Raw genomic sequence first — 13,357 nt, 5'->3', positions numbered from 1 at the left:
CCAGTGGCTCTAAATATAAAGCAAATAAAGGGGAAAGAAGACACCTCTGCCTGGTTCCTCTGAGAAACACAACTTATCAGAGAGAAACCCTTTCACTTTAATTCTTGCCTTCATTCCTTTATATAGCCTTCTAATTAGCCTTGTTTTTGTATCAGGGGATGCAAGTGCTTCCATTGCCCTACTCATAAAATCCCAGCGTACTCTGCGGAATCCATTATCTGCATCAAGACCCACCAGCAGAAGCAGTATTTTCATAGGTGTGTACTACGCTAATGGCCCTGGGGCCTTTACAAGCCTAGCCCATAGGATTACCCTGGCATCGTGCCACCTGACCTTAGTTCCCAGTGCCTCTGTAAAGTAGAGCCACTGGAATTATCTTCTTATATTCTGCTTCCCTCTGGATCATTATTGTTTTATTAATGTTGTCAAATGTTTGCTTCACCTCCACAAAACCACACTGATCCATATATATATATATATATATATATATATATATATCAATTTAGGTAACTTCTCTGCCATTCTTTTTGCTAGTATAGACATAAACACTTTATAATCTTGGTTTAAAACTGAAATGCTTCTATATGAAGCTGAGTCTGATGGGTCTTTGCCTTCCTTAGGTAATACAGGCACCACAACTTTCTTTCAAGATGTTGGTCCTCTCTCCTTTTAAAATACTATTTAAAAAATCTTCCAGATCTTTATCACTTTCTATACTCCTGACGTCCATACTTCCACAGGGGTACTGTCTGTTCCTAGAGACTTTCCTGAATATTGATTATATGTCACCATTTTTATCTCATTTTCTCCTATCTTAACTGTTAGTTTATTGAGCCTTATCGACCTAACCAACTACTGCAAATTTTTTACAGAAACCTTTAGCTGAAGGGTCTTTGACATCCAGATGGTCACCAAGGAAAAAAATTGAAGTACAAGGGAGAGCAACATTAAAAACTCAGGAGACTGAAAGCAATGTGGTTGAGCAGAGCTGGGGAATGCAGATGGTAATGGCAGCTGGAGGAGAAAACTTGTTAGTCATACTAGATAGAAAGACTAACCAAATAGACTGTGAGATTTTCGAGATAAGTTGGTCCCTTTTAGACTGTATAGAGGCAACAACAGAAGGTTGTAAGAAGTTGATGTTTTAACCAGGCATTCAGAAAAAAAATAGTTGATATGCAAACTGCTGAAAATAAGATGAAAGAAAAAATGGTGGAACTGAAATTAAAATATGAGCAAAGGGTACAGAATCTGCTTATACTTTAGGCCACACAGGGACAACTTGAGATTTACAGCAGTACCAGCTGAAAATGAAGGGAAGGATTACAAAGACTTGGAGAAAATGCCTCAGCACATGGACTGGATTAGTCAAGGACTGTACACTGATTAAACTGCAGACATAACAGCTACATGAGGAAAAGGTTGGAGGCAAAAAGTTTTAACATGATAATAGTGCGCCATTGATTGGCATATTACAACAGTATCCATTTTGCATTAAAAATAAGAGAAACCATCTATTCCTTGTTGTGTATTTTACATGGTAAGATGTATCAGTACTGGTGTGGTTACCAACACAGTTTACTAACTTGTCCTGGCAGAAAGACTCTCGTATAGCTATATAATTAACCAACAAAACAAAATAATAAACTTTCAACAGCTAAAGAAACTGATACTTAAATTCCTCTGAAAAGCAAGGCTAATTCTATTTTTTATTTACCAATCAGGTAAAAGAATTTCTTGGGTTCACTAGAACCATAAAAGCAGAAGAACTTGTAATAAATGGAATTAAGAACTAGAATCAGGAAGTACTTTTACAGAATTCCAAACTTTATGGGGCAAATGTAAGCCAAACTTTATGGGGCAAGTGGAAGCCACTGTGGTGCAGCAGTTAGTGTTGTCGCCTCACAGCAAGAGGTCCTCCTGTTCGATTCTTGGCTGGAGCGCCTTCTGTGTGGAGTCTGCATGTCCTCCCTGCAGTCGAGTGACATTAAAGACATGCAGGTAGGTGCGAGTGTGAATGGGCATGCCTTCGTTGAAGGTTGAGCATCGAGCTGGCAACTCGGCACTGTAAAAATCCACTGCCAGTCATGAGCAGACCAGAGTTCCGCTGTGGCGACCCCTAAGATGATGTCTTTTATGGGGCAAATGTAAATCTTTTTCAGTCATTTAGATGTAGGGTTAAAATATACTACAGGGTGTACTGGACTCCTTACAACATTAAATATAATTTATGTAAATTATGTTGTCATGTTTGTGGAGACATAGAAGACTGGTATTACATAGTGGTCTTGCCTAGGATAAAAATATGGTGGGCAAAATTGAATTTAGGTAGTGTAATTTTAAAATACACAAATGTTGTGCAACAAACCTATAATATGTGTTGTGCATGTTTTCTGACTTGTCTTTACAAATTTCTAAGACTATAGGCGCAGCTAACATGGTCACCAAAAGATGTCAGTGGAATCAGTTTACTAATCCAGAAGTTATTTTCCTTTAGATGCTGGGCATTATTTATACATGTATCTTTAAAAAAAAGTTCTTTATAATTAAAGATGTGTGTGTGCTTGTGTCTTTATATGTGTGTGTGTGTGTTTGTGGATCTATTTCCCTTTCTTCTTGGAGGTCTGGGGAGTGGGGTATCAGGGAAATATATGTTTGCACAGCATACTTTCTTTTTCAAGGATTTACTGTGTACTTTTAAGTTAAATATTTCATAAAACATGATAATTAAAAAAAGTAAGAATCTAGAGAGCTTAAATATAATAAATGATTTACAGAAACAAAATAAATTTAAATAAGTTGAGTACAACAGGTTGAAGAGCATTTGAAAGAAGCTAAGATTATCTGTGCAAGAGTACGTAGAAATCATGAAAGAACGTAGAGCAATGGTTTTGAAGCAGCTATTTTATTTAAGTAACCCTAGAGCAATAATCATATTGACTCAAAAGTCTGAGGCAGTAAAAGGTTGCAAGACTAGTAACTAAAACCGTGAATTTACTAGGTGACAACTACCCCTCCATCAACTGGAAAAACTACTCATGCACCAATGCACTGGCCCAACGCTTCCTGAAATTCATCAGTTCCAATGCCCTAGACCAGCTTATTCTTAATCCTACTAGAGGAAGCAACATCCTTGACCTGGTTATTATTAACATGTGAAACCATTGCTCTACACCAATACTCATTTCCTCTCTGGTTAGATCCAACCACAAACTAATCACCATGGAAATCCGCATTTCACCCACAACCCCCGCAAAGGTATCCACCATGAAAATCTTCTTCAACGCTGACTTTGGAGTCCTAAAAAGAGAGGTGGCCAACTTCACGACACCCATGCCAATGGAAAATAGATGCATGACTGCCAAATCTTACACTAATGCACTGTACAAACAGCCATACCCAACAGAACCAAGACACTCTCCTCCAAAAAAAGGAAGTCAATCTGGTGGTCTCCTGCCATTAATAAACTCTATAACAGAAGGAAGAAACTGTTGCAGAAAAAGGTGAAGTCCCCAAGACTGGAAAAATTCCCTTATTAGCCTCAACAAAAAGTTGAGATCTTTCATCAAAACCTCCAAGCCAGCTATGAAAGCAGACTTGTGGCAGACACTAAAAACAACCACAAAGCCTTCTATAGTTATATCAAGAATCTCCATGGCAATACCCAGATTTTACCTGAGTTACTGCACAATGGTACCTCCTATACTGAGCCAACAGATATTGCCAACATACTAGCCGACAGATTCAGTGCCAGCTTTACCCCCCCCCCCCCAAGGACCAATCTCAATACTGGAAGAATGCCAGACACCCAGCATTACTGCAGCACAGGTTAAAGCTGCATTGTCCAAGGCAAAGAATACAGCTTCCATGGGACCTGACAGTATCCCTGGCTATGTTCTGCATGAATTACAAAGTGAACTGTCACCACATCTGTGTGCCCTGTTCGCCCACAGCCTCACCTCAGGCTTTATCTCTACCGAATAATGCACTGCTACAGTCATCCCTCTCCATAAAGAAGGAGTGACTACAGACCCTGGAAATTATCACCCCATTAGCCTGACGAGTCTGATATGTAAGGCTATGGAGTGTATCATCATGGCCCTAATTAACTAGGATATAGAGAATCCCCAAACTGGAGATCCCACACAATTTAGTTTTGTTAAAGGTAGATCATGCCTGCTCAACCTGGTTGACTTCTTTGAGTCTGTCACCAGAGCTATGGATGAAGGTAAGGCAGTTCTTCATACAGTCTGCCTCGATCTAGCCAAGGCCTTTGATATACCATTCCTCACTCAGGAATTATTACTAAACTCACCAAACTAGGCATCAACCACTGTATTGTTAGGTGGGTTGCAAATTGGCTCACAGATGGAACCCCACAGTGTGAAAGTAGTGGTCTCCAAGTCAGACTGCCGACCAGTCACGAGTGGAGTCCCACAGGGATTGGTCCTGGGTTCTCTCAAGTTTGGCATCTATTTCTCAAAAGTCCAGGCCAACATGGAGGGACTCTGGCTGACCAAGTTTGCAGATGACTGCAAGCTGGGAGCCATTATTAACTCCCCAAGTGATGCAGACATCCTACAGAAAGGCCTCACTGAGACCAATGAGTGGTGTTGAAACCATGGCCTTAAGCTTAATGCCAAAACATGTGTCATCATCCCCTTTGGTAAAAACTCAGTTCCCACTAATTACCACATCAATGGGAGGCCACTGAACACTGAAGGTGCTATAAGAGATCTGGGGACATAGGTTGACAGCAACTTCTCCTTCGACCACCACATTGCCCCTGTGGTTAGAAAGTCCTTCTGTGTGGCACATCTCATTACCAAGGGTTTTGCATCCAGGAAGAAAGAGATCATCATTTCTCTCTACTCTTCCCTCATTAGACCAATCAAAGAGTATAATGCCCCATGTGGTATGTACCTCACTAGACACCTGCAACAGCTGGAGAGGCTACAAAGGTATCTCACGAAGAGGATCCTAGGCCTGAAACACATGTCCTACACAGACGGTCTCAAAAAAACTCCAGCTATTCTCTGTCTCGTATCGTCTACTAAGAGGCAATCTCTCCTTGACTTATAAACCCATGTCTGACCCAGCTCTGTTAGAAATGCTATATCTAATGACATCCCAATCCCTCCGCACCACACGCTCCAGAGACCTCAACCTCATTACCACAATCAACAGAACATGATGGAGGGACAGGCTCATAACCCAGAGACTGCCCATGCTCTGGAATAGACTTCCCATACATGTCAAGCAGAGCACCTCACTGGCCCTCTTCAAGAGAAATCTTGATGAGTGGATGGGAAATAGAAAGTTCACCCGGTGATCACTCCAGTGGCTCTACTTGATAGAGGCACTGGGAACTAATGTCAGGCGGCAAAATGCCAGGGCACTTCTATGGGCTAGGCTTGTAAAGGCTCAAGGACCATTAGCTTAGTACACACCTATGAACCTATAATTATGAGAATGGTTGGGTATAAGTTGACCCAGGAAAATATGAATATGATGGTGAATTATTAAAGTACACTATATAGTCAAGAACTAGAGGTTGAAAGTAATGCACATGAAATGGTAAGATATTTCAGATAGTTAAAACTTCCTGGTTATTGGGAATAGAAAGTGGAGTATTTACATCAAAACTAAAGGAAATTGAAAGAGAAACAAGAATAAAAGGGTGATGGTATTCTAATACATGTGGACAAATAAGGAGCAGGAGATGATAACGTTTGGCTAGTACTTTTTACTGTTTTTTACAAAATAATTTCAAGTAATATCTGCTGGCAGATCCTTTAACTGTGGTGTTTTTAATGCAGTAGCAGCATAAGTTTTCCCAAACATTTGTGCCTTGACCATTCTCTAAAAATTGTATATGTATAGATACTCTGTGTAAGCAGATTTATTTTAACACCATCAGAAGTTTGTTACTTTGCATTTAACATATTTCTTTGTGAATTAAACGTGTATCTGTAAATGATTGATTGAATCTGTTAAATGCAAATAAAAAATGCATTTATTAAAGATAGGATCTCAAGCTCTCCGTAGGCATGCTGCTTGATACAAGATACACAATGCAAAGTCTGTTGTACAGAAGATTAGAAAGCTCTTGATCATCTGGTTGCATTCCTTTAAATTTTAAACACCCGCGTTCCAAGTGTGGAGAGATTTTGTTAATGTCACTAACTTGACTGGTAGCTGAAAGTCTTTTGCAATGACCATTTTGACACAATTCTATTTTTAATTTTTGTTTTCACAGTGATCCTTATGTGAAACTCTCTCTGTATGTAGCAGATGAGAACAGGGAACTTGCCCTAGTCCAGACCAAAACAATTAAAAAGGTACGTTTTGTTTCTAGGTCATACTGCACTGACTATTTTGCCAGAATTACAGAAACCAGCTTTTTGTAAGCTGTGCATACACTACCATCAATAACGTGTCTCTTAAGCAGCAAAAATGTGAAATTTACTACTTTTGCATTTATTTCCCATTTTCTTTTGAGTGAGACAGTGACAGTTGTACATTTTTGGCTACTGCCATGACTCCCTAACAAATTAATTACTGTGTACCAGGAACTAAGAAGACAGAGAAGAATTATATAGAGTGAGGAAGAGCAACAGAATCATTGCAGACAACAGGCAGTAAAAAGGATTGAGAAACAAAAACTAAAAGATGAATAAATTGAAGGAAATACAACAGAGAAGTGTATTTGTGTCATTGCTTAGTCTAGACAATGCAGTTCCAGATATCTAGGCACTGATTGCAGAGGGCCACGTTTATGTTGAATGGTTACTCAAAGATCTGATGCAGTGTCATTTTGGCATTTTGGTTACCACATAGTATAAGTACTGAAGGTTTACCCTTCTTTCTGAAAAATTTGCTTGTACTAGACTTTCTAGTGTACCAAATGATGCTGATGTTCTTCATGTTTCACTGTTGCAGTCATTACATTTGGGTTATCTGCTTGCAGGTAGCCCTCAGTCAGCCTGATTATCAAAGTCTTGGGTCCTGCTTCGGTTGCTTTCTCATCTTCCATGACGTCAGGTAGTCAGGGGTATAAAGCATGCAGCCGACGCCATTACATCAGTCTTTCTTGCCGTGCGGTGTCCAAAGCAGAAGCAGTTCGCAAGTGCCAGTCGGCTGACTCTTGAAATTTTCGTTTTCGAGTTTCAGATCCGAAGTCTTCAACTAAGCTAAGTACCCTGTTGGGGATCCTTTTTCTTGTTCTAAACCAATGACAGTAAAAGTTAACAATTGTATTTCTTGTGAAAAGCAAATACCTCATAAAGATTTTCATTTGTACTGCATTCCTTGCTTAGGCCCAGACCAGGACGTACCTCGCTGTCGGTTTTGTGCCTTATTCAAACCACAAACTATTCACCATCGGTACATTTTCGCATCCAAATATTTTAGTACTCAGTTCAGTTATCCAGAAATGGCTTTGGTAAGCCACCCGACTACCGACATTCCGAAAAAGCGCAAAGATAAAGACAGAGACAGACCGCATAGGTCCAAAGTTGCCGACGACGCTTCTCCTAAGATAGTTGCCAGTTCACCGGTACTAAATGAGTAGCTTTCTCAGCCCCTGATGCTCTCTACTTCAGATTCGCAGGCCTCTACAGAGACCCATTCGGAGTCTGGTATACCGCGAGATACTTCGACTGTGGAAGCTGCGGATGTCTCTACCTTGCATGGGTCCGGAGCTGCTGTGCAGGCACCAGCTTCTGAGAGTGTATTCAGGCCTACTGACTTGCATATTAAACCAACGCCATCTTCTTCTTCAGGGCCTAAAACTCGATCCATGCCTAGAAAACCGATGCCCAGACCACATGAAAAACAAATGATAAGAATGGCTGAAGACCTTCTTACTCTAATCAGGGGAAGCCACCCATCCACCTCTAAGAGACCTAGAACTGATTTTCCTTCTGATTCTTTTGATCAGGACTCTGAAATTTCTGTTTTGTCTGATGACTAGAAGTTGCCCTTATCTACCTATGAGGATTCTGATGCAGAGGACTCCATTCCCTCTGCTTCCCCTCCAGAGGATTTCTCTTTTGATGAAACCTTGCATACTCTTAAAGAGCATTTCCGCTGGGAAAGCCAGGATTACTCTGACTCCAAAAAGAGGCTTAGGGAATTCTTACTCCTACCTCAACACAGGCCTTTAGCTATCCCTCCTGTTCTGGACATTGTAGATGATGCCTTCTCGGAATCTAGCCTGAACCCTGACTCTTTACCTCCAGCTCCCAGAAAACCTGACGGGTATTATAGGGTACCTTACTCTCACAAGTTCCTCTTTAAGAATCCTACTGCAGATCCTGAGACCATTTCCCAGGGACCCAAAGGCATTAAGGCTACTACTGCCAAAAACCCTACCCCCCCTGATAGAGATTCCAGGGCCCTGGACAGATGGGGTAAGAAGGTATACACTTCTGCAACTTTGGCCATTACGGCCTTAAACTGCCAGTTTCATATGTTAAAGTATCAGCAGCATATTATTGGATTGCTTAAACAGAAAATGAATTTGATTCATGACTGTGCTGAAAATAAAGAATTACAGGATTTAATGCATTCTGCTGAACAAATGGGAAAATATACTTTGTAATGTGGTTTTGATTCATTAGAGGCATATTGCAGGGCTGCTGTCACTGGATCTGTACTTAGAAGGGATGCTTGGCTTAAGGAGCAATCTTTGCCAGATCATGTTAAAGCTAAATTACTGGATGCTCCCTTAAACCAAGACCACCTGTTTGGCAACAAAGCAGAAGTAGTACTTAAAAAGATGGAGGAAAAAGCTAAATCTATGCAGACTGTTAAAGATTTCCTGCAAGTACAGCCTCCCAGATTTAGTAGGCATTGGCCCTCTAAGAATTGGTCCTTTCCTGCCTCTTCCAGACCTTCTCAGTCCAAACCCAGAACCAGCAGAACACCCAGGCTTCAGTCCCAAGGTACTCACCGGCTTAAGTAGTGGGGGCTCCCACTTCCAAAGCTGGGAGTAGTAAGACACCCCCTGTGATAAACTGTCACAATGACTTAACTTTAAACCTTCCAAGCCCTGCTCAACTGACTGTTCCTTTAGGGAGAAAGATCGCCCTGCATGCAAAAAACTGGGAACTCATTACCCAAGACAAATGGGTTTTAAATATAGTTTCCCAAGGATACAGATTTCACTTCCACTCCTTACCAACCCCAAACGGTTGGCCAGACCTACGCCCAAATCAGTGGGCAGAGGCTCAACAGCAAGTTCTCTCTCTTCTAAACATAAAGGCCATTCATCCTGTCCCAGAAGAAGAATGGGGCAAGGTTTCTACTCGAGACTTTTCCTGGTACCCAGAAAAGACAGTTCCTGGCATCCTATCCTGGACCTGTCTATCCTAAACATCTTTTTGGTAATCTCAAAATTCAAAATGCTAACTCTTCATCAGCTGCTTCCCATGCTAGGCAAAAATGCCTGGTTGGCAACACTAGATTTAAAGGAAGCCTACCTGCACATCCCAATAAGGGAATCTTGCAGAAGATGCCTACGCTTCAGAGTGGGCTACATGCACTATCAGTTCTCAGGACTGCCCTTTGGCTTATCTTCTGCACCCAGGGTATTCACAATGTGCCTAGCTCCAGTCATTGCATTTTGCAGGCAAAGAAATATTCAAATATACCCATACCTGGAGGATTATCTAATTCAGGCAAAAAGCCAGGATATACTATTAAACCATCTGGCATTTGTAAAGAAATTACTAACTTCTCTGGGATATACCATAAACAAAGAAAAATCACATCTAGTACCCTGCCAACAAATTGTATTCCTGGGAGCAAGCTTGAATACAACTTCCCAGATGGCCTACCTCACGCCAGAGAAACAAGTTCACTTGACAGCCTACTTCAAAAAAACTTGCCACAAAGACCCAGCTATCTGCAAAGAAAATACTGCAAGCCCTGGGGTTCATGGCCTCTTACATTCTACTAATTCCATGTGCGAGACTGCATATGAGGAAACTACAATGATATCTAAAAAGCCTATGGTGTCAACATTCTCAGGACCTAGAATCAATGATTCCTACCATACCTTGTCTAAATATAGAGTTCCTTTGGTGGGCAGAGGCCTGCCACCAGAACAAGGGACTGCCATTCACTCTACCCCCTGCCGCCCAAACCCTCACAACAGACGCATCAGACTATGCATGGGGGGCTCACTTGGCAGGTCAGTGCATTCAGGGCAAATGGAACCCGAGTCAAATGCACCTGCATATCAATCAAAAAGAAATGTTAGCTGTACAGAATGCTCTGACAGCCTTCAAGGACCACATTCTTCCAGGACAATTATTGGTAAAGACAGACAACACCACTGTTATGTGGTACATAAGCAAGCAGGGGGGAACCCACTCATACCCTCTCTGCAGACTAGCCATGGCTCTGTGGAAGACAGCCTTGAGCTACCAAGTGCACCTACAAACTCAGTTCCTGCCAGGCTAGCTAAATACACTGGTAGATGACCTAAGCAGAAATCTCATGGACCCACATGAGTGGAAACTGGATCCAACGATATTCAGCATTTTGAGAAACAAATGGGGGAACCCAGAGATAGACCTGTTTGCCTCCCCTCAGAACTACCAATTGGACAAATTCTGCACAAGGACTCCCGACAGACAAGCTTGGAAAGTGGATGCCCTGTCCTTCATGTGGAAAAACCTATCAGTTTATGCCTTTCCCCCTCTGCCTCTCCTCTCCAAAGTGCTACTAAAGATCAAACAGGACAAACATAGGACAATACGTATTGCACCAGACTGCCCATGTCAACACTGGTACCCCCTCTTGCGCAGTGTGTCACTTCTGGAACCATGGCACCTGCCTCAGATCCCTGCCCTGTTGTCCCAGCAGGAGGGCCAGATTCTGCACCCACTGCTTCAAACCCCGAACCTTGCAGCCTGGCTAATTTCATGATCTCTCCATTACCATCCCTCAGTAAGCAAGTCGTGGATGTCATTCTGGAGGCAAGGAGGCCTAGTACTAGAAAATCCTATGCTGAAAAATGGAAAATATTCTGTTCCTGGAACCAAACACAGGGGATGGCACAACAGTGCCCAATTTACCGCACATTCTTCAGTAGTTAACTGAGATGTTTCACAAGGGCCTTTCCTTTTCTTCCATCAAAATTCATGCCTCGGCCATTTCAGCTCATTATAATACAGAGCCAGCCCTCTTCTCTCATCCACTGCTGAAGCAATTCCTCAGAGGGGCCAAAAACTTAAGACCACCCAGGAGAGCCCCTACTCCAGCCTGGGACCTTAACTTTGTATTGGAAAAGCTCACTCTACCTCCCTTTGAGCCAGCTGCAAATGCAGAGTCGAAATTCCTTTCTTGGAAAACAGCCTTCCTTCTAGCAATCACTTCAGCAAGAAGGGTGTCTGAATTACAGGCCCTCATGGCAGTGGAACCTTTCATCATCTTTCATGCGGACAGGGTGTTCCTCAGGACCAGTCACTCCTTTATGCCCAAGGTGGTATCCAGTGTGGCTCTTAAATCAGTCCATTCATTTGCCAACCTTCGTTCCTCTTTGTTCTGTGGATTAGAAAAGCATACTGCACTCCTTGGACGTGCACATACAACTTAGATTTTACTTGGACAGGACTAAGCCTCTCAGGAAATCTGAACAGCTGCTGGTTGCATTTGTTGCAGGGGCAGAGGGGAAGGCCATTTCAAAGCAAACAATTTCTAAGTGGATAGGCCATTGCATTCATTTCTGCTATAAGCAGCATGGAAAACCTACCCCACAGGGGATAAGACCACATTCAACCAGGACTGCATCTACCTCTACAGCCTTACTCAGAGGTGTCCCTACCAGGGACATCCTAGAAGCTGCTACCTGGAGTTCTGTACATGTCTTCACCAAGCATTACCACTTGCCAGTGTTTTTCTAAATCCAGAGCTGGTTTTGCCACTGCAGTCTTGCATGGCCTTATAGCTGGTCCTAATGCTATCTAATTGCCTCCCCTGTTCCTTAGCTTTGGGAATCTACCCATATGTAATGACTGCAACAGTAAAACACAAAGAACATAGTACAGTTACCATAAATGTAGATGTTTGAGTGTATTCACTGTTGCAGTCCTGGTTACCCTCCCTCCATCCCCCTGACTTCTATTGACTGTACCTCTATGCTTGCTTACTATGCTTAAAGCTTTCTGGTGTATTTGCTTTTTTGTTGGAGGTGTAACCTTATATATATATATAATTGCTTCCCATTATGGGGGCACCTGACATTTGGGTCAAGAAAAACTGATGTAACGGCGTCAGCTTCATGCTTTATACCCCTGACTACCTGACGTCATGGAAGATGAGACAGCACCTGACGCAGGACCCAAGACTTTTATAATGAGGCTGACTGAGGGCTACCTGCAAGCAGATAACCCAAATGTAATGACTGCAACAGTGAATACACTTGAACATCTACATTTATGGTAAGTGTACACAACTGTACTTTCCTAATCACTCTGGAAGGCTGTTGATGGAGAACACATTTCTTTCTAAATGCATTCATGTAAACATGTTGTATTCTGACTTGGAACCGCGTAATTTTCTTTCTCCCCTTTTTACCAACCATTTTCTAATTAGTTAACTTGAGATTCCCTCTCATTTTAGGCTAGGCAACCTGGAACATTGTTATTGAGAGGCCCTAAAAGGCTTACTGAATAAAAGTGGCTCAGGCAGCTACATTTTATAATGTAATTTGCAATAGTCCTAGATGTACCACTTGTTTATGTTATTGGAAAAAATAATATCCAGGAAGGAGGATGTTCATCTGTGTGTGTGTGGGGGGGGTGGGGGTACGTACATGTGTATTAATGTTTGGAAACCTACCAACATGAAGAAAATCTCTGAATGTAGAGACAGAATTTGCATTATCATCACATTGAGAGCAGCCTACCTGTAGTTCATTTATTTTTCATAGGATCATCGGAAGATACTAAGCTAATGACCCTGGGACCCTTACAAACCTAGCTAAGTGTTTATCCCCAAATATAAATCTTAGTCACCACCTGTCTCCCCTGTCAATGAGGGACACAGGTGGAACCCCTGGGACGAATTTGTGGTTTCCAATCCACTCATCACGGTTGTGCTTGAAGAAGGTCAGTGAGGTGCTCAGTTTGACGTGTATGGAAAGTCTATTCCAGAGACTGGGCAGCCTCTGGGAGACTAACCTGTCTCTCCAGCAGGTTTTGTTAATGTCACATATTAGGTATTAGGTTCAGGCCTTTTGACCGGGTAGTGCGTGAGGAGTTAGACTTCTGAATATAGAACATCTCAAGTAGGGCAGGGTCCGAGACTGCCTTGTAGGTGATACACAGATCACCCCTGAGCAAAC

The 13,357-nt window shown here is 42.1% G+C and overlaps 1 protein-coding gene across 2 annotated transcripts in view; it reads left to right on the top strand.

Annotated features, from left to right (window-relative positions):
- NEDD4L (NEDD4 like E3 ubiquitin protein ligase) overlaps positions 1-13,357 on the top strand; it is a 3,335,946-nt gene that overhangs the window by 1,183,015 nt on the left and 2,139,574 nt on the right. For both annotated transcript variants that reach the window (XM_044066167.1, XM_044066169.1), the window contains one exon: positions 6,260-6,341. In XM_044066167.1, coding sequence (XP_043922102.1) covers positions 6,260-6,341 — 82 coding nt within the window. The remainder of the gene's footprint in view (positions 1-6,259; positions 6,342-13,357) is intronic.

The sequence above is a fragment of the Protopterus annectens genome, chromosome 1.part0 (genome assembly GCF_019279795.1).
Source record: "Protopterus annectens isolate FY-2018-M chromosome 1.part0, PAN1.0, whole genome shotgun sequence".
NCBI classification, from domain to species: domain Eukaryota; kingdom Metazoa; phylum Chordata; order Ceratodontiformes; family Protopteridae; genus Protopterus; species Protopterus annectens.
This window is presented reverse-complemented; position numbering and strand designations above follow the sequence as displayed.